Genomic DNA, 20017 nt, shown 5'->3' with positions numbered 1-20017 from the left:
GACATTTTTTAACAGATAAACCTAGTTTAAAACATAAAAATCTAACACTGTAAAATGAATAATGAATAGGACAGTATAATAATCAGATATTATGGCCTTTGCACGTTATTTTTTTATTCTTTTTTTAATCAAACCACTCCGGATTTGCCTCAGCTCCTTAAAATTGTGTGCACGTAAAACCGAGCAAAGTGAGACACCTTATTTTTACTATCTCTGGTTAAACTTCCTCTTTGTATATTTGGCTCCGCCCATATTTTGAAACGTCAACAGCGCCAAAAGTGCAGGCTCCTTAACGGGGAAAATGAGCACCTGTTTCGAGGAGCCGGAATGGAGGAAAGTTCATTCCGTTACCGGAGTGGTGCCTCGGTCCAGGCACGGACACCGAGCAGCTGCAATCCGGGAGCTGATTATTGTTTTTGGCGGTGGAAATGAAGGGATAGCGGAGGACCTCCATGTTTACAACACAGGTACGCTAACGTCAGCTAACTTAGCTTAGTGCTAACTAGCAGGTTTTCAGCTAATGTTTTTAGCATGCTCCTGAGAGGAGTAACCACGCAATTTAAGGAGACTTCTGTGAAGAGCTTTTGTTGTATTTTGGGGAAAACTTTAAAATTCTAAAATAGTTTGCTACATTCGTTTTTAATTTTTTTATCTAAATTATAAGCCCTCTAACTTTAGCAGAACAGTGTTATTTTAACTGGCTAGCTTCGACTGTATCATTATTAATTATTCTGTCAGCTGGTGAAACAAACTAACTTACTGGTGGTGACCTGTAATCATATTCATGTTTTTGGTTCAGTACATTTGCTTTAAAGCTTTAAACATACTTTGTAGCCCTGAAGAATTAGCAAAACTTAACGTGAGGAGTTTGGATTTACATTCTAGATGTGTTCATGTTTTTTAATGCTAAATTCATCTGTTCTTTGAACCGTGTGCTCATTTTAAGGCCTAAAGTTAGTGATAATTTATTATTTTGACCATCAAATTGCAGTTGTCCAGGCTTGGCTGACTAACAAACACCTTCATGTTTAACCCAAAAGGTGTAAAATCTGTGATTCATGTCATATTTTTTTTAGAGATAATTGTTTATTTAAATTTTTTTCTATTCTATTCTATTCTATTGTATTGTATTGTATTCTATTCTTGTAGAACAAAACAAAGTGAAAGTCAGTGGCAACAGCTTGTATTGAATATCTTAGTGGCCCTCCCTGTGAGGCCACAGCTGACATATTTCTGCTCCTCCAGTCTCTAAGCAGTGGTTCCTGCCAGCGGTGAGGGGGGACATCCCTCCTGGCTGTGCTGCCCATGGCTTCATCTGCGAAGGCACCCGGATACTGGTCTTTGGTGGCATGGTGGAGTATGGGAAATACACCAACAGCCTGTATGAACTTCAGGTAAAACGTGTCTTTGGCTGTGGCTCTGAGAGGCTGCTGCTGTGATGGACAACATTTAAAAACTCCACCTTCCTCCCTCAGGCCAGCCGCTGGCTGTGGAAGAAGCTGAAGCCGAGAGCACCCAGAAACGGCGTGCCTCCGTGCCCCCGGATTGGACACAGCTTCACTCTTGTGGGTAATAAATGTTACCTGTTTGGGGGGCTGGCCAATGACAGTGAGGACCCCAACGGCAATGTACCCCGGTACTGAGCACCTACCGCAGCACTTTCTACACAAACGCAGATAATTTCTTCAACTCTTTGCTTTAAATTGTACTGTAACATAGTAGAAAGGTTGTTATTTCTCTTTGACCTTCCCTCTTTCTTTTTTGATGTTGTTCTCTGGCTTTTGGTGTTTCTATTTGGGCATTTTAGGTACCTGGAAGACTTCTATGAGCTGGAGCTCCAGAGTGTGTCAGGGGCCAGAGGCTGGAACATCCCTGAGACGAAGGGCGACGGTCCGTCTGCACGGGAGTCCCACACCGCCGTCACCTACACTGGCCTCGCTTCCCCGAAGCTTTACATCTTTGGAGGGATGGAAGGATGCCGCCTAAATGACATCTGGCAGCTGGATCTTGGTGGGACTTACAGAGCTTCTGTTGACTGTCTGCGGGTTTCAGAAGGAAAACCGAACATTTTTTATCCTTTATATAGAAGCTCACTTGTTTTGATCTTTGACCTTTTCCTCCTCTCTAACAGACTCAATGGTTTGGTCGACACCGGAAACAAGAGGTCCAACTCCACTTCCCAGAAGTCTCCACTCAGCCAATGTCATTGGAAACAAGTAAGCCGGCGTTAATGTTTGGTGTGTGTGTGAAATTATGGGCCATGGATCCTTCAGTGTGTCCTTCTGTGCAGGATGTTTGTTTTTGGAGGATGGATTCCTGTTCCAGAGTCGGACAGACACATTGCTGAAGGAACCGAATGGATCTGTACAAACTCTTTAAGTGCTCTCAACTTGGGTGCGTACCTCTGGTACCAAAAGTGAAATGTATCATTCATTGAGGCCAGCATGCAGTCAGTTGTCTGGTCTTCTTGTCTCAGACACCCTGTGCTGGCAGAGCTTTGGTCCCGAGCAGCCGGATGATGTGGAGTCCCAGCTGCAGAACCAGGGCCCGCAGGGTGACGATCCGTATGCCTGTTGGCCCAGAGCCAGGGCCGGCCACTGCTCCACCGCGGTCGGCTCCAGGCTTTACGTTTGGAGCGGCCGCGACGGATATCGCAAGAGCTGGAACTACCAGGTGTGCTGCAAGGACCTCTGGTATCTGGAGACAGGTGAGGGCAGTCGGGCCAAGTTGCAAAACAAAGCAAAGGCAGATGTAGGTAACCAGAGGAACTTCTTCTCCCCTGCCATCAGATCGACCAGCCGCCCCAGAGGCAGTGCTGCTCATCAAATCCACCATCAGCATGCTGCATGTTGCATGGCGCCCCCTGGCTGCTGCAGACTGCTACCTCCTTCAGATCCAGCCCGTCTGTCCCAGAGATCTACTCGCCAAAGCAGCCGAATCAGCCGGAGCCGAGGCGCAGAGTGGGAAAGATCAACAGACTGCAGGTAATGCTGAGTTAGCTTTTCATTTTGGGGAAATGTTTATCGATGAACACTTTGTGTTCATACATGAATTCAGCTTTAAAACTCCCACCAACAGGCATCCAAACTCAGAATGAGGAAACCACCAGAGAAGAAAAAGCATGCGCTCAGGTTGGTGTCACTCCCTTATTGTACTTAAATGTGCTAATAAGGCTCATCATACTGTATATGCAGGTCTTTACTGTCACCTTATTTTGACATATTTTGCTTTGAAGGAGCCAGATTTTTTAGATAAAGATTTTTTGTACTCAAGGGATGAACCAGTGTTGTGTCGACACAGAACAGACAACTTAGCAAAGAAGCCATTTTAAACTGGATCTTTAGGCTCTTTGTCACCAGCAGCCTGTCACAAAGACACATCATTTGTTCCCATTTCTTTAGCTGCATCTATGAAAAACAGCAAAGAAAACACAGTTTGACAGACAGAAAATAGGATTTCTGCAGCAACAAGGTGATTCCCAAAGAGCTATTAGCTGAAAACTTGGCATATCTCAGCATGGTGTGCAGTGAGTGTGGTGTGGACAAGTGGAGGACAAAAGAAGAAGTGTCAGGCCTAAAAAACTATCTCCAGCAGATGAACAGGATCTGAAAGTGATGTCCTTAAGAAAGAGGAAAAAATCCAGCTGTGACCTGACAGGACCTGAGAGATGCATCTGGACCTTCAGCTGATCCATCTACTGTTGGCCCAAGCCTCATCAGAAATGGGCTCCATGGAAGGGTGGCTGTCAAGAAGCCGTTCTTAAGGAAGGGAAACAGGGAGAAAAGGCTGAGCTGTGCCAAATGACACAAGAAGTGGACTGAAAATCAGTGGCAACAGGTCTTATGGAGGGATGAATCCTCCCCAGAGCCCGGACCTCAACATTATTGAAGCAGTGTGGGATCATCTGACAGAGAACGGAACAAAAGGCAGCCCACATCCAAAGAAGAGCTTTGCTGCACCTTTTTCTTGTTCTTCAACAATATATAAAGCAATGAAAGATGGCCTCAGAGTTTCAGCAGTCCTGTGTGGACATAAAGTCTTAGCTTCAGATATTGTGAGGGAATACTGAACTGAAACTGTAGTTTGGGGGTAAAATGGGATTTGCTCAGATGTAATCATGTGTTGTTTTGTTCTTAGATTTTCTCCTTGAATTTCAGGACGTTTCAGTTAAACCCTCAAAAGTTTCAGAAGAGACTCTGGCAGAGGGAGAGAGGAGTGCTGGCAGAGAACTGGAGGATTCGGACTCTAAACACTTCAGTGAGTCTTTTCAGGTCATGGATGCTCCAACGCTGCTTCACCTAAAATCACTTAATCACAGGCTGAAATAAAGCTGCCTCAAAGTTTTATCTGGACTTCAAAGCAAACGGCTGTGATAAAGGTCCTGCTGCGTATCAGCTGTGAAGCTGTAACGTTTCTCCGTGTTGCAGCTGGCGGGCAGCAGGCGGCGGCGGAGGGCGGCAGCGCTGCTCAGCAGCAGCCAGGTAACAGACACGCTGAAGTCAGACTGCAGCAGGCTGTGGGAAACGGTAACTTCATCTTTGTTTTCATTTCAGACAAGCAGCCTGCTGCCACTGATGAGACGGGAGATCAGGTCAGCTTCCTCTGAACAGGATGAACGGCTCATTGATGTGGTTCAGTAGAAATTAACACTGTGAACTTTGACCTCCAGGTTCAGACGATTCCTGGCCATGCGGCGTGGTTTGATGTTGGCGTGTTTAAAACACTCTTCTGTGAGGTCAGCCACTACTTCTCCCCAGCTGACAGCGATCAGGTGGCGTCAGCTGTGAGCAGCAGAACCGCAAACAGCAAAGAGGTGAAGCCACAGTGGTTAGTTTGGAGCCTCTGAGGGGGAGATTCAGAGGTTTTACTCACTTCCTGTCCTTCTCCATCAGCCCTTTCCTCAGAAGAAGCTGCCCGGCCCCCTGGACTATCAGGGCAGGGAAAAGCAGGAGCTGACTCCGGGTCAGACCTACAGGTTCAGAGTGGCCGGCATCAACTGCTTCGACCAGGGAGACTTTAGCCCAGTCAGCGAGTTCAAGACCTGCCAGCCCGGCTTCCCCGGAGCGCCCTCTGCTGTCAAAATCACCAAGGTGACGAGTCCAAGGACTGCGTGGAGTTTTCTGCACACTTCCTTTGTTAATGATCTTTTTATCTGCAGGCTAACGATTCGGTCCAAATCACCTGGGAGGCGCCGTCGTCTCCGTCGGGCCGGATCCTGGAGTATTCCATGTACCTGGCAGTGAGGAAGAGCCGCTCCACCAGCTCGGAGCGCCCAGGTCAGATGGCCTTCATCCGGATTTACCGTGGCACCAAGACGTCCTGCTCGGTGAGCTCCAGCCACCTGGACACCGCCCACATCGACAGCTCCGCCTCCAACCGGCCCGCCATCGTCTTCCGCATTGCTGCGAAGAACGAACAAGGCTACGGCCCGGCGACGCAGATCCGCTGGATCCAAGGTGCAGGGGCCTCTTTTTTCTTATTTCCTGCTGTTTCTTAACTCAGAGCAGCTTCTGTGGGCAGATTCCAACTTCATCTTCTGGTCTTTGCAGATCCGATCAAACTGCGGGCGTCCAGAGCAGACGAGGCCGAGCAGGACGCCGCCGACAGGTAACCCCACGCACGCACCTACCTCTGCCTTTCACTTGGAAAATGGTGACCTTTGACCTCAGTGTTTGTTCCTCTCACAGCTCCAGCTGAGACGGTTTGGACCAGGACCACGATGGTGGAGAAGATTGTTCACTCAGGAAGTTGGCGCCGCTCAGATGTTGTTCATTTCCTCCAGAGTTTTCTTAATTTATTTTTATGTATTTAATTCTTAAGCTGTAAATAGGTTCACGTGCTCTTTTTACCACTTGGCTGTTTTATGAGAGAACCGTGAAGCAGGCCAGAGGTCTTTTTTAAACCGTTAGAGGCTGCTTTATGTGACTGAAACGCAGACTTTTTAAGACGAGTGGAGCTGATTCTGCTGTATGAGCCGGGTTTGGTTTGAGTGGTTGAACACAGCTGCAAACATCTGTCTGCATCACCGCTTTATCACTGTTGGTTTTGATTGTTATCCAGTTCATTTTCCCTTCTTATTGGCTGTAAAATATTTAAAGACCAACACTAACCAGCCACAGCCTCAGAGTGATGTCACAGGGCAGCAGTGAACCCGATTGGTTCTGATTGTCTTTCTGTTTGATGACAGCACGGCCACAGAGGTTTGTCTTTATTTGACACAAGGGAGAGTTTTATGAGTTTATTACAATGAAGATATGTTCTTGGAGTGTCCAGAAGAGAAGTCGTCCCATTTTTCCAACGTCCGTCTGAAATTTACAGAAAATAATTGATTATTAGAATAATGAATCTGATCCCAGATGATGAATTTAACCCTTTTTCCTGTAGATTTTTGAAGTTTCCTTTACTTCCTGTTTTGATTCTGGCTTGATGACTGAAAAGAGAAGTTGAATAATCCTGTTGTTATCGTGGTGGTCGTGATGTTCTGGATCTAATTCTGTAACCACTGTTTGTAGAAGTCTAACATTACTGCACAGCTTCTCCTTGTCTTCCTCCCACCACTTTAACCTCCAACACATCCTTTTTATGTTGTTGTTGAATACTTTAAATAATAAAACTTAGCTGTTTTAGAACTTTTTAATTGCAGTGTTTCCTGGCTGAATATTTTACACACATGAAATCTGAACCCAGGATGTGAATCATTTTCTTTTCTCACCTCTTTCATCATGTGAGGGTTAAAGCAGAAACACTGCATCCATCCGTTGCTTCATTTTTATTTTCATCTCTTCATTTCCTGCAGTGAACCGGGTCCTCTCCTCTTTTCAGTGCTTTCATCATGTTTTACAGTCGGCTTTGATTGAGCTGCAGACTGAACTTTATCAGCCCTGCTCACAGTTTCAAACTGTAGGATGCAGGGTTGTTTCCATAACTAAAAATGTTCCAGTAGAACATGATATGTGCTGAATCTGATCTGACAATCATAGATGAAGACAATCAGTGTTTCTGGGTACTGATGAGCTTTCTGACCAATGACAGAAACACTGAATCACTGACAGTTTTTGTTCCTTAACGCTGGAGGTATTCAGATTGGACCTTTAATAGCCGATATAAACACTGAGAAGTGGAAACAGTTGTGATCTGTATTGTCAGGGACATGTTAATCCTTAAAGCTTTGCCTTGTTTGCAATTTCTAAACGGTGTGAAACACAGTTTTAAGTGAGTGTGAATCAACAATGTTAACACTTATCTGCGTGTTTTAAAGTTGGTTATTTAAAGAAATGGTTAAACATTTTGATGCGTGTCTTTAAGAGTAATATAAAGACATATGGAGCATCAACAGGAACGCATTTAATCAGACGGAACATGTAATAAAAGTGCTTACTGGAAGTACTTCTTCGTGCTGAAATAAATGGACATCCCGAAATTTCCCATGATTCCACAGTATGTAGTTCACAGATTAGTTAGCTAGCATAAGCTAGAAAACAAAGCAGGAAAGAAGGGAGTTCGACTACAGGAGGTAAGGTTTTCTTTTGGTAACTGCTCTCCTTTGTAAAGAAAATAAACGTATATTGTAACGTTTTACTTAAGTTTGTATTAAGTTCATAAAAAGCCCAAATCCGCATCGGGTTGTATATTAAATTAGCCTTGTTGGCTAACTACAAAGTTAGCTTTCAGGCAAATGTTTGGTTCCGCGCGTGGAAGATGGTTGAATTATGATAGTAAGCGGTGCCAAAATAGTTAACCGTGTATGTATCGTGAATATTTAAAACCCAACGTCCTTATCTTTCTAAAGAAAATAGGAGACTATTGAGTGTCCGATAATAGATGCGCAGCTTTAGCTGATTAGCTTGTTAGCATATTCAGCCGCTGCACCGGGGCGCGACATTCAAAAACACTCAGATTCAGACCTCAGTTCGAAGTGTTTCCATTTCAGGGTGTTTTAACTCATCTGTGAATGAATTGAAGTGTTAACTTAATCACAGTATTTTGTGTTCATTATTCCTCTAAATCTGTTATATGGATGTGTGACTCAACAGTTTAAGATGTGAGAGCAGCAATAAATACACATCATGTTAATTTATTCTGTCCAAGTGAGTCTGGGCTGTATTTTCCTTCTCAGACTTGATTCTTGAGAATAAATTAATCTTCTGAGTAGCTGCCATCACAAATCCTTCGTCTCCACAACAGAGCCAGCTGCCAGGGAGAGGAGCTCCTAATCACTTGAGATTGATTCAGAGCTTTGCCCAGACTGTCTTGGGGACTCTTCGGAAAGTAGCCATGGTTACTGCCAACAAAGCCAGGTCACATTTTAGTTCTTCAGAGGCACCGAACAGCACTCTCAGACTACAGAATGCAGTTTGCACCCACGCTGTAAAGCAGCTTTCTACCTGGCTTCACTCTTTGGTTGCAGACACTCTGCACTTTGCTTGGTTTGTTGAGCTTTCTTGTGTTTCCTCCTGATTCTGGCTCTCAGGTGAGATGACCTCCTCCATCCTCGGCCAGTCGGCCCCTCTAGTCCCAAACCTGGAGCCTGGCATGGGGAAGTCTGCAGCCATCCTGGGGCTGTCTGCCGGCCTGGGGGGAGCAGAGATGGAGCTGCAGAAGATGCTTATTGATGAGAGGATCAAGTGTGAAAACCACCGAACCAACTACCAGACGCTGAAGGCTGAACATACCAGGTAACTGAATATTTAGGATTTTAATTAAGTTCTTTTATTTTTTATACATATTTTGTATTTTATTTAATTTAATTATTCTTATTTAATCCAATCATCATCACACATTATCTTCCTTTTAGGTTACCGTAGTTTGCGCACTATAACGCTCACCTGATTATAAAGCGCAGCCTCAATTATGGGGTCCATTTCTGTACTGAACCCATACATGAGGCTCACCTGATTATGAGGCTCACCTGACTATGAGGCTCACCTGATTATGAGGCTCACCTGATTATGAGGCTCACCTGATTATGATGCTCACCTGATTATGAGGCTCACCTGATTATGAGGCTCACCTGATTATGATGCTCACCTGATTATGAGGCTCACCTGATTATGAGGCTCACCTGATTATGAGGCTCACCTGATTATGAGGCTCACCTGATTATAAGGCTCACCTGATTATGAGGCTCACCTGATTATGATGCTCACCTGATTATGATGCTCACCTGATTATGAGGCTCACCTGATTATGAGGCTCACCTGATTATGAGGCTCACCTGATTATGAGGCTCACCTGATTATGAGGCTCACCTGATTATGAGGCTCACCTGATTATGAGGCTCACCTGATTATAAGGCTCACCTGATTATGAGGCTCACCTGATTATGATGCTCACCTGATTATGAGGCTCACCTGATTATGAGGCTCACCTGATTATGAGGCTCACCTGATTATGAGGCTCACCTGATTATGAGGCTCACCTGACTATGAGGCTCACCTGATTATAAGGCTCACCTGATTATGAGGCTCACCTGATTATGAGGCTCACCTGATTATGATGCTCACCTGATTATGAGGCTCACCTGATTATGAGGCTCACCTGATTATGAGGCGTACGTATTACCTGATGTTCTCTGATTGGTTTATCGCTGCCAGCGCACGTCGTGCATGTATTACGTCCCTGTGTCAGTTTTTACACTTTATAAACTTATAAAGTGCACATCGGTCTGCATCAGCCGTCTCAGACTGAAGAACAGACTCTCACTGGGACATGGGCAGAAGCATTAATGACACGATTCGGTCGCTAAGAAGGAGCTCCATACAACCTTGGCCCCATTCAGAGTGAATGTCTGGGATCTGCCTGGATTCACACCGAACAAAGCGAGTGATGGAAGTGGCCGGTTGCCATTCTTTTCCAATGTAGGAGAGCGAAGAGGCAGCAAAAGTGAACGTGGCGGTGAGTGATGCGGAGGGGCTTAAAGCCCCGATGAATGCTCGGCGCTCCCCGCGGTAAATTCAAAATGGCGGTATCCGTGACAGATTTTGGAATCCGGTGCACCGGATTATATGGCGCATGGCCGATTTCTGTGAAAATGTAAGGCTTTTAGGTGCCTTATGGTGCGGAAAATACGGTAAATGGAAGGTGTATAACAGGTCATACGGGGCCTTACTTTGGAATAAAAGGTTTGGAGGAACAGATCCTCTAAATATTTCTCTTTTCTTGTATTTGCAGCCTGCAGGATGAGTTCACGCGGGCCCAGGCTGAGCTGAGGCGCCTGCTGAGCGACAGGACATCCCAGCAGGAGAAGCTGCAGCTGTTGCTGGCTGAGCTGCGAGGAGAGCTGCTGGACAAAACCAGAGAGCTGGAGGAGCTGCGGCTGCAGGTTCACCTCCACCCAAATCACATGTGATCAGCCAGAGAAAAAAAGGAGAAGCACACAGTTATTTCTCTCGTTCATCTTTGATTGAACTGACCCTGACTGACTTTTTCGATTTAAATGTGTGTAATTTGATCAGGTGATGACCCCCCAGAGGCTGGAGCTGCTCAGAGCTCAGGTCCAGCAGGAGATGGAGGCTCCAGTCAGAGAGAGATTCAACAAGTTGGAGGAGGTACAGCAGAGAAAGGGAAATGTGTATTCCACAGTTCATACTGTGAGAGTTAAAAGAAGAGGAATGTTGTACAAGTTGAGTCTTTACATGGTGTGTTCAGTCAGAGGCTTCTTCAGCTCTGCAGGAGGTCTCTCCTGCCTCAGTGTTCAGATAATTAATGACGTGGAATCATTAAGATTGTTTTTCCTGTGTCAAACAAACAGTTAAAGCAGTTGTAAATTCAATGCTTTGCAGAATGACCAATATCACCCCCCCCCCCATTCATACTATTCTGAGAGTTCAGATGAGTGAAATGAGGAAGTCTCAGACTGATGTTTCAGGAGCTGCTCAGTCCTGTAAAGAACAGCGCTGATGGAAGGATGGCCACACATTTAAAGGGGGTGTTTTTAGAGTTTACTGCTCAGACATTCTGTTAAAGATGGGAAGAGTTAAAGGCTGCAGATCGCTTCAGTAGAAGAAGGAACACGTTCCCTGTTAGCAGGTCCATCAGCACCGAGTGGCTTCTGAAAATCATTTCCTCTTCTTCCCCCTCCTCTGTTCCGCTGATGTGTTCCTGATGTGATCCTGATGTGTTCCTGATGTGTTCCTGATGTGTTCCTGATGTGTTCCTGATGTGATCCTGATGTGATCCTGATGTGGTCCTGATGTGTTCCTGATGTGTTCCTGATGTGTTCCTGATGTGTTCCTGATGTGTTCCTGATGTGGTCCTGATGTGATCCTGGTGTGATCCTGGTGTGATCCTGATGTGTTCCTGATGTGATCCTGGTGTGATCCTGATGTGTTCCTGATGTGATCCTGGTGTGATCCTGGTGTGATCCTGGTGTGTTCCTGATGTGTTCCTGATGTGTTCCTGATGTGTTCCTGATGTGGTCCTGATGTGTTCCTGGTGTGATCCTGGTGTGATCCTGATGTGATCCTGGTGTGATCCTGGTGTGTTCCTGATGTGTTCCTGATGTGGTCCTGATGTGATCCTGGTGTGATCCTGGTGTGATCCTGGTGTGTTCCTGATGTGTTCCTGATGTGATCCTGATGTGATCCTGATGTGTTCCTGATGTGTTCCTGATGTGTTCCTGATGTGTTCCTGGTGTGATCCTGATGTGTTCCTGATGTGTTCCTGATGTGTTCCTGATGTGTTCCTGATGTGATCCTGGTGTGATCCTGGTGTGATCCTGGTGTGATCCTGATGTGTTCCTGATGTGATCCTGGTGTGATCCTGGTGTGATCCTGGTGTGTTCCTGATGTGTTCCTGATGTGGTCCTGATGTGATCCTGGTGTGATCCTGGTGTGATCCTGGTGTGTTCCTGATGTGTTCCTGGTGTGATCCTGATGTGATCCTGATGTGTTCCTGATGTGATCCTGATGTGATCCTGTTGTGTTCCTGGTGTGATCCTGATGTGATCCTGGTGTGATCCTGGTGTGTTCCTGATGTGATCCTGGTGTGATCCTGGTGTGATCCTGATGTGATCCTGATGTGTTCCTGATGTGATCCTGATGTGTTCCTGATGTGATCCTGGTGTGATCCTGGTGTGATCCTGGTGTGATCCTGATGTGTTCCTGGTGTGATCCTGATGTGGTCCTGATGTGTTCCTGATGTGTTCCTGGTGTGATCCTGGTGTGATCCTGGTGTGATCCTGGTGTGATCCTGGTGTGATCCTGATGTGATCCTGATGTGATCCTGTTGTGTTCCTGGTGTGATCCTGATGTGATCCTGGTGTGATCCTGGTGTGTTCCTGATGTGATCCTGTTGTGTTCCTGGTGTGATCCTGATGTGATCCTGGTGTGATCCTGGTGTGTTCCTGATGTGATCCTGGTGTGATCCTGGTGTGATCCTGGTGTGATCCTGGTGTGATCCTGATGTGTTCCTGATGTGATCCTGTTGTGTTCCTGATGTGATCCTGTTGTGTTCCTGATGTGATCCTGATGTGATCCTGATGTGATCCTGTTGTGTTCCTGGTGTGATCCTGATGTGATCCTGGTGTGATCCTGGTGTGTTCCTGATGTGATCCTGGTGTGATCCTGGTGTGATCCTGATGTGATCCTGATGTGATCCTGATGTGTGATTGTAGGAGACGGAGAGGTACCGGTCAGAGTACAACAAGCTGCGGTACGAGTTCACCTTTATCCAGTCGCAGCTTGAACACCAGCGAGAGGAGCACGCTCGCATTCTGGAGGAGAGGAGGATCCGCTATGAGGCGGAGGTGGGTGTGTTGGTGTGTCACTAACTAGTTTACTGAGGGTCAGTAACTAGTTTACTGTGTCACTAACTAGTTACTGATGTCTCACTAACTAGTTACTGATGTCTCAGTAACTAGTTGAAGCTGTAGTTAAACTAGTTGAAGCTGTGCTCTCAGATGTGTCGGCTGGAGAAGGACAGGGAGGAGCTGGTGACTCAGTACCAGGGTTCTGACGCGCTGCGTGATGGGAAACGGGTGGAGGCTCTGCTGAGAGAGAAGGCGCAGCTCCACCTGCGGCTGAAGGGCCTGGAGGCGGAGGTGGCCGAGCTCCGAGCTCAGAAGGAAAACTCGGGCCAGCAGGCCGAGAATGTCCAGCGGATCCAGATCAGACAGCTGAGCGAGTCTCAGGCTGCCGTGAAGTCTCTGGAGGTGAGACCAGAGCGGGCCTGAACCCCCCGTTTCAGTCTGCTGTGCCTCAATGATCTTTTTGTTTTAAAGTGATGATATTTATTTTGGTGCCGGATGCATCTGATTGGTTGTTGTCTGGCGACAGGCGGAGGGTCAGTCGCTGCGTCTGCAGCTGGAGCGAATGGAGAGCGAGCTGCATCTGAGCCACGAGCAGAACGCTCAGCTCACCGGGCGGCTGCACAGAGCTGAGAGAGAGGTGAACGCCGTCACCTGTCAGGTACGCCGCCGCCGCCGCTTAAACAGGAAGCAGGTGCTGTCAGAGGCCACGGGGGGGGGGGGGCTTAACATCAGGGAATAAAAAGCTCTGTTTTCTTTCTCATTCTGAGCTTTTTCCACTTTGTTCCTGGAGAAACTGGGCTGTCTGAGGTTGAATCATATGTGGACAGAAATGACCAGAACAAGCACAAAAAGCCTGTTTAACACTGAATGTTGACGGAGACTCGTATCGTCTTTCCTCACTTGTTTTTCTTCTCGTCCCTGTTTGAGGCTCTGAATCCAGAGACATCTTGTGATCTCTCTGTGAACATGTTCGAAGCTTGAAGACAGAAACGGTCTAACACGATGTTTTTAACGGTCCCAGATTGAGAGCCTGAAGCACTCACATAAGCTGGAGATGGCCGGCGTCAAACTGGAGTGTGCTCGGTCCAAAGGGGAGATGGAGAGGGAAAGGGACTCGCTGCAGGGCACGACTGATGGTCTGAACGTCACACTCACACACACACACACACACACACACACACACACTCACACACACACACTGTGCTCATCGGGTTATTTCAGTTATTCTTGCTAAAAGAAGCTTAACTCAAATCTCTTAAATCCATCTTGTTTTTCGTCACTAAATGACACTGATTCCAGAACCTGTTTGTGTTCAAAAGTCTTATATTTTCCCTCCAAGCAGCCAGATTTTCCTGGAACCTTTAAAGTGTCCTGATCAGCTTTTTGCTGATTCTGCAGCTTTCTGAAGCTCTTCCACAGTTTTTCTTTGGACATTTTCTGCTTTTTCCCTCATCATTTTAAGCCACTTAACTCTGACCTTTGAACCCTTCAGGCAGAAAAAAGGCTCCTAACTCAAGGGATGAACCAGTGTTGTGTCGACACAGAACAGACAACTTAGCAAAGAAGCCATTTAAACTGGATCTTTAGGCACTTTGTTACCAGCAGCCTGTCACAAAGACACATCATTTGTTCCATTTCTTTAGCTGCATCTATGAAAAACAGCAAAGAAAACACAGTTTGACAGACAGAAAATAGGATTTCCATTTTATTTCTCCATTTTTCTTGCTCCTGTTCGATGTTTTTCTGTCACTTTAGAAAGGAATAAAGGGCGTGTCACAGTAAGTTGTGTGTCGCAGGTCTGCAGGCAGATGTGGAGGTGCTAAAGGCAGCTGTGGAACGACACAAGGAGGTTCTGGTGGAAAAAGAGAGGGAGATGGTCAGGAAGGTGCAGTCTGCTCGGGAGGAGGAGTTCCGCAAAATGGCGACCTTACATGAGGAAAAGTGAGGATAAGCTTAGTTTTATCTGAGTTATGATGACAGCCAGTTTGTGGTGCGTTGCAGAGAGCTTTAATCGCTGGTTCTGACGCTGTCATCAAGCCTTTTCTGCTGAATGTTAGATTGGAGTTGGAGAATCGTCTGGCAGCGCTGGAACAGCAGAGGGCGCTGCAGGGCGCTTCAGATCAGGCTGTGAAGGAGGAGTGGGAGGAGCGTCTGCGCAGCGCTCAGCAAGGCGAGGAGTCGGCTCGCAGAGAGCTGCAGAACCTGAGGTCAGTTCTGTTAGAGATCCGGTGTGATCAGAGGCCTTCCAACTAAACCGTCTCCGGTCTGTTAGAGTGGAGAAAGCACCTCAGTTGCCTTCATGTGTGGTTTCTCTGCCCACTTGGTCATCATGTTTCGTGCCCATTGTGTGGTTTTGTCTCTTAGAACGAAGCTGCAGCAGCAGAGCTCTCTGCTGGAGGAGCTGGAGAGACACAAGGCGGAGATCTGTGACCTGCAGCAGGTACGGCAAAATGATTAGTCCTCTAGAGAGGGGGTGTTGGCCGGGAATGAACGGGAGTATTGTTTGATTTAAAGCGGAACCAGGAACTTGGCGTCCAGCTGGGGACGCTGTCACACTCTGAAAGTGACCTGATGGAGACGAACCAGCGACTGAGAGAATCTGTGGACCGAGTCCGGGAGGAGCTGAGGACGAGCCGGGCCCAGGCAGAGAGGAGCCAGCACGAGGCAGAGAGGTCCAGACCCAGCACACACACACCGAGGCTCTGTCCTCGTCTAAAGCTGCCCAGTAGATCTCAGTTTGCCCCCCCACAGGCTGGTGGAGGAGCGCCGGGTGGAGTGGATGGAGGAGAAGCACAGGCTGCAGCAGCAAGAGGCTGAGCTGCAGCAGAAATACTGTCAGGTCAAAGAGAAGCTGCAGAGAGCAGCAGCCGCCCAGAAGAAGGTGCAGCACCGCCACCACCTTTCATTTCACACATGGCACACATGCAGGAACTCTGTCTGCTGTGTTTCAGAGGAAGAACCAGACTGAGACCAGAGAGAAGAGGCTGCAGGACAAAGTCCAGCTGCTGGAGGCCAAGATCCAGGAGTTGGAGCTGGAGGCTGCGGCTGCTAAAAGGTAAACCGGTGGAGAAGTCGGAGCTGCTGCTGCTGCTTTCTGTCTTTCTGAGCTTTCTCTCTTTGTCCAGACGTTCGGCGTTCTCCGAGGAACAGGCTCAGCTGCACAGACGGCTGCGGGAGCTGCAGCGGCGACACAGCGAGTTCCGCCGCCTGCTGCTGGGCGGCCAGGCTCCTTTCATCGGAGGCCCCGCCCTCCTGACCTCCTCGCCCACCCCCTTCCCCCCCCTCGGGTCTGAGGGGCCGCTGTCCACCGACCCGGTGAGCGCCACAGAACAGACGTTTGACCCAGCAGTCCGGTGACGGTCCTCATGGTTTCTGTGCTCTGCAGGAGGCCGAGCTGTCGCTGCTGCGGCGGAGGCTGGAGACTCTGGAAAGTGCTCAGCAGCAGCAGATGGAGGAGCTGGGATCTCTGGTGCAGAAGGACCAGGAAGTAACTTCCCAGCCTGACCTCTGACCCCTGGAACCCACCTCAAAGGACTCAGAGCAAACAGCAGAAGTGCTTTTATAAAAAATAGACATTTATTGACGTTTCTCCATTTTTACAGGAGCGAGGGAACAGTTTCTCCCAAACGTGCCGCAGATGCACCTTTAAAAGAAGTTCTCAGGGTTCGGTTTGCTCTCGTTTACATTTGTTCTGAAGCCATCGTTGAAAATGATTTCTGCTGAGGTGCTGATAAAACGACACTAAAGACTGTACTGATTAATGGAAACTTGGTTCTGTTCTGTGTGTTTTTGGGAGCTTGATCTGTGATCATTGACTTTTCTTCAGCTGAAGTTTAGAACTGAAAGTCCAGTAGAAACAAATGATTTGGCAGAACTTTAGTTTCCCACAGAAAACTGCTACCAAGAAGAGTCTTTTTGGTTTTAAACACGAGTTCCTGGTGACTGACTCAGCTCTGGGTTATCAGCAGGAAGATAAATGGCTTTCAGGCCCAGTGACTCAGTTCCAGGAGCAGCTTTTCAGTCCATCAAACGTGTCTTTAACATGCTGCAGTTGCTCCGTCAGCTCAGCCGGGGCACCATTTTGGTCCAGCTTCTCTTTGATCTGTGGAAAAGGCACAAAGAGCTGAGCTTTGTCAGCTTTAAAATGTTTAAAATGAGGTTTCAGTTCCCTAAGACCAACTCCAGTGCATGCTGTGGATCACAGCTCAGTAAACCTTATACAAGGTGGGCTTTTGACAGCATGCCGCTGCATATCAGAACAGGAAACAGGAGGCTGAAGAGGAAGTGAATGCTGGGTTTGTCCGGTCATGTGACTCAGAGGCACCGAGGAAACTGCAGCTAAGGTGAGGATCAGCAGAGGGCCGGGGCCTCATGTATGAATCATACCCGCAAACAAAAACAGTACCAAACTCAGCGTGGGGGGGGGGCGGCCGTGTCAGAACTCGTCTCTCTGATAATAAGAAATCTTAGCTTTAACATCAGAAAGACGCCTCGCCCTTCATTATTCTTTGATCACATTTTGGCATCAGTTCATCTCTGAGCCAGCTGATTGTTAATGATCCTAAGGATTAAAGGGGAACTCCGCTGTTTTTAAACCTTATTTCTGGCATGAAATGCGTTCATCTGCTCACTGAGAACAGTTTGGTGAAAGTCGGCGTCCTTCTGAAGATATTTAGATAACTGGAGATCCATATAACGGAGAGAACGGGGCTTAGAGCCTCTAAACAAGGCATCATCTGTCTTTATTTCACCAATACTTTAAGAAGAATGAATGAATGAACGTGTGCTATAGCTCTGTTAGCTCATAGCTGCTGTTAGCTCATAGCTCTGTTAGCTCATAGCTGCTGTTAGCTCATAGCTCTGTTAGCTCATAGCTGCTGTTAGCTCATAGCTGCTGTTAGCTCAGAGCTCTGTTAGCTCATAGCTGCTGTTATGTGGCTACTTGCAGCTATAGGAGAGCTAACGGAGGGATTTCTACACAGGCACTCTACTGGGCCCACTTCATCCACACGCCCCCCTGCAGCACAGTTTATTCACTCCGTGCTCTTCCTGCTTCATTTTTCAGGTCCTGATAGATGAATGAATAGAATAGAACAGATTTCCGTCATCACAGCGCAAAGGTCAAGCTTCCCCCAGTGTATGAAAAGCCTGCCGGGCCGCCAGGCTCTGGGTCTTTTCTTTGCCATCATCGCAGCATATTGAAGGTTTCTTTGTCCTAACTGGCTTGCCCTAACACAAAGGTGTTTCTAGATAACCAGTCACTCAAAGCTGGCTATCATGACATCACTAATTTTAATAACATGAATGAAATATCATCTGGCAAATTCTGTTCTGTCAGTGTGTTTTCACTCGTTGCTGCTGCAGCTCTGGGCTGTGCTGCATATGAATGAACCAAATGCCTTCAACAGTACATCATGTACAAATCAACTGTCCGATTTAAAAAAAAACAACTAAAATGTATAACATTAGGCAAACTTTGAATTTCTTCCAGTTTATCTTGTGTCAAACTTGACCAATAAGCAATGGTGATTGATCTGAAATGAACTGAACTTAAAGGTCTGCTTTTTTAATGGCTTTTCTTGAATAACTCCTCAATACTTTTAGGCAAGGAGCTTACAATTTAGTATGTTCATCAGGATGTGAGAAGTATTGATTGTGCAAAGTTTCAGACCCGTCCAACCTTCAGAGGGGTCAAAGCTCACAGTTCAAGGTGATATCTGATATTTTAGGCCTTTTACCTTCATTATTCCCAAAGCATGCATTATTGAATAGTATGATATAAAATAATTAATAACTGATTCTTGAAACTCTGACAAAAACATGTCCCAATCAGAAAAGTGTTGTTAGAAATCAATAACATGAGCGAGTGGCCATGACTTGTGGAGTCCCCCAGGGGTCAGTTCTTGGACCTCTTCTGTTTAACTTGTATATGCTCCCTTTGGGTCAGATATTGCAGAACTTTAACATCAATTATCACAGTTATGCAGATGATACACAGCTTTATGTGTCTCTGTCACCAGGCGACTGCAGCCCAGCAGATGTACTGTGTCCGTGTCTGGAGGAAATAAACCCCTGGATGAGAGAGAATTTCTACAATTAAATGAAGATAAAACTGAGATCATTCTGTTTGGTAGCAAAGAGAAGAGGGTCAGCGTTGGTAAATACCTTGAGACTCGGACCCTTACAATCACTGACCCAGTTCATAACCTTGGAGTGTTGATAGACTCAGATCTGACTTTCAGCAGCCACATCAAAGCTGTCACCAAGGCAGCTTTTTACCAACTCAGAAACATCAACAGAATTAAAGGTTTTCTCTCCCAAAGAGACCAGGAGAAACTCATCCATGCCTTCATCTCCAGGAGACTCCATCACTGTAACGGTATTTTAACTGGACTTCATTAAACATCTGCAGCTCATCCAGAACGCTGCTGCTGGAGTTTTAACCAGGACTCAGAGATCTGAACACATCACACCAGCTTCAAACTCTTTACTCTGGCTTCCATGATCTGTGATATGTTCAGAGAATATAAACCCAGCAGAGCTCTTAGATCCAAGGACTCGGGTCAGCTGGTCCAGTCCAGAGTCCAGACTGAACCTGGAGAAGCAGCATTTAGCTGCTATGCACTTTGAATTGTTTTGTACATGAAATGTGTTATACAAATAAATCTGACTTGACTATATTGTGCCTGATCACTATCACACTGTATCAGAAATAACTTTTATTTTAAAAATTGAAACTTGTTTTATCCAAATTCCCAAGAATCGGAATAATACAATGCTAAAACAGAATAGAAATACAAGTATACTAGGTATATTCTGACAGAGGCTTAGTAATTTACATTTAATACTTAAATACTTTTTTGTTTACCTTAAAAAAAATTGTGCAGGATTAAACCATTTTTAAACATTGTAGCGTCACAACTTCAACTACTTTGTGCAGATAAATGTGTTTTTTCAACTTCAATCTAAGTTTGCAGCCTGTAAAGCAGTCTGAGCGTCAGAGATGAGAAGTTCTGATATTGTGGTGCACTCTGTAGAAAAAGTGCAGCCTTAATTAATGGCCCATTAAGGGGGGGGGGGGGGTTCGGCACCTGTGGCTGAGGCGCTCTGCCTGAGTTTGGAGAAGTTCTGGAGGAGAATAAATTGATTGAGACTGAGCAAAAGCAGCACGGTGAAGGAGTGTGGAAGGAGTCTAGAGAGGTCCAGGAGAAGAATAAAGCTATTGAGACAGCATCACTTGAACTGCGAGAGACGTTTGTCTCAAAGAAC

At 46.5% G+C, this 20017-nt stretch overlaps 2 protein-coding genes across 2 annotated transcripts; both read left to right on the top strand.

Annotated features, from left to right (window-relative positions):
* Nucleotides 1-234: 234 nt before the first annotated feature.
* On the top strand, nt 235-6637 carry hcfc2 (host cell factor C2). The gene is made up of 17 exons (XM_072379103.1): nt 235-467; nt 1246-1394; nt 1476-1636; nt 1808-2010; nt 2132-2216; nt 2291-2394; nt 2477-2707; nt 2790-2984; nt 3079-3131; nt 4158-4257; nt 4428-4481; nt 4554-4591; nt 4670-4813; nt 4893-5090; nt 5159-5456; nt 5550-5607; nt 5688-6637. The coding sequence occupies exons 1-17, from the start codon at nt 302-304 to the stop codon at nt 5695-5697; spliced, it is 2247 nt and encodes a 748-aa protein (XP_072235204.1). The 5' UTR covers nt 235-301; the 3' UTR covers nt 5698-6637.
* Nucleotides 6638-7441: 804 nt separating this feature from the next.
* On the top strand, nt 7442-19369 carry cep83 (centrosomal protein 83). Its single transcript, XM_072379102.1, has 19 exons — nt 7442-7513; nt 8185-8367; nt 8471-8675; nt 10171-10321; nt 10455-10547; nt 12614-12745; nt 12899-13150; nt 13275-13406; nt 13770-13884; nt 14545-14689; nt 14806-14955; nt 15113-15188; nt 15263-15420; nt 15500-15629; nt 15700-15803; nt 15874-16063; nt 16134-16686; nt 16756-17091; nt 18769-19369. Exons 3-17 carry the CDS (start codon nt 8476-8478, stop codon nt 16257-16259), a joined length of 2154 nt encoding a protein of 717 aa, XP_072235203.1. The 5' UTR covers nt 7442-7513; nt 8185-8367; nt 8471-8475; the 3' UTR covers nt 16260-16686; nt 16756-17091; nt 18769-19369.
* Nucleotides 19370-20017: the final 648 nt, after the last annotated feature.

This window comes from Leuresthes tenuis, unplaced genomic scaffold, assembly GCF_036924035.1.
Source record: "Leuresthes tenuis unplaced genomic scaffold, fLeuTen1.0.hap1 SCAF_28, whole genome shotgun sequence".
Lineage (NCBI taxonomy): Eukaryota > Metazoa > Chordata > Actinopteri > Atheriniformes > Atherinopsidae > Leuresthes > Leuresthes tenuis.
The sequence above is the reverse complement of the archived record's forward strand: the minus strand, read 5'-3'. Positions and strand labels throughout refer to the sequence as shown.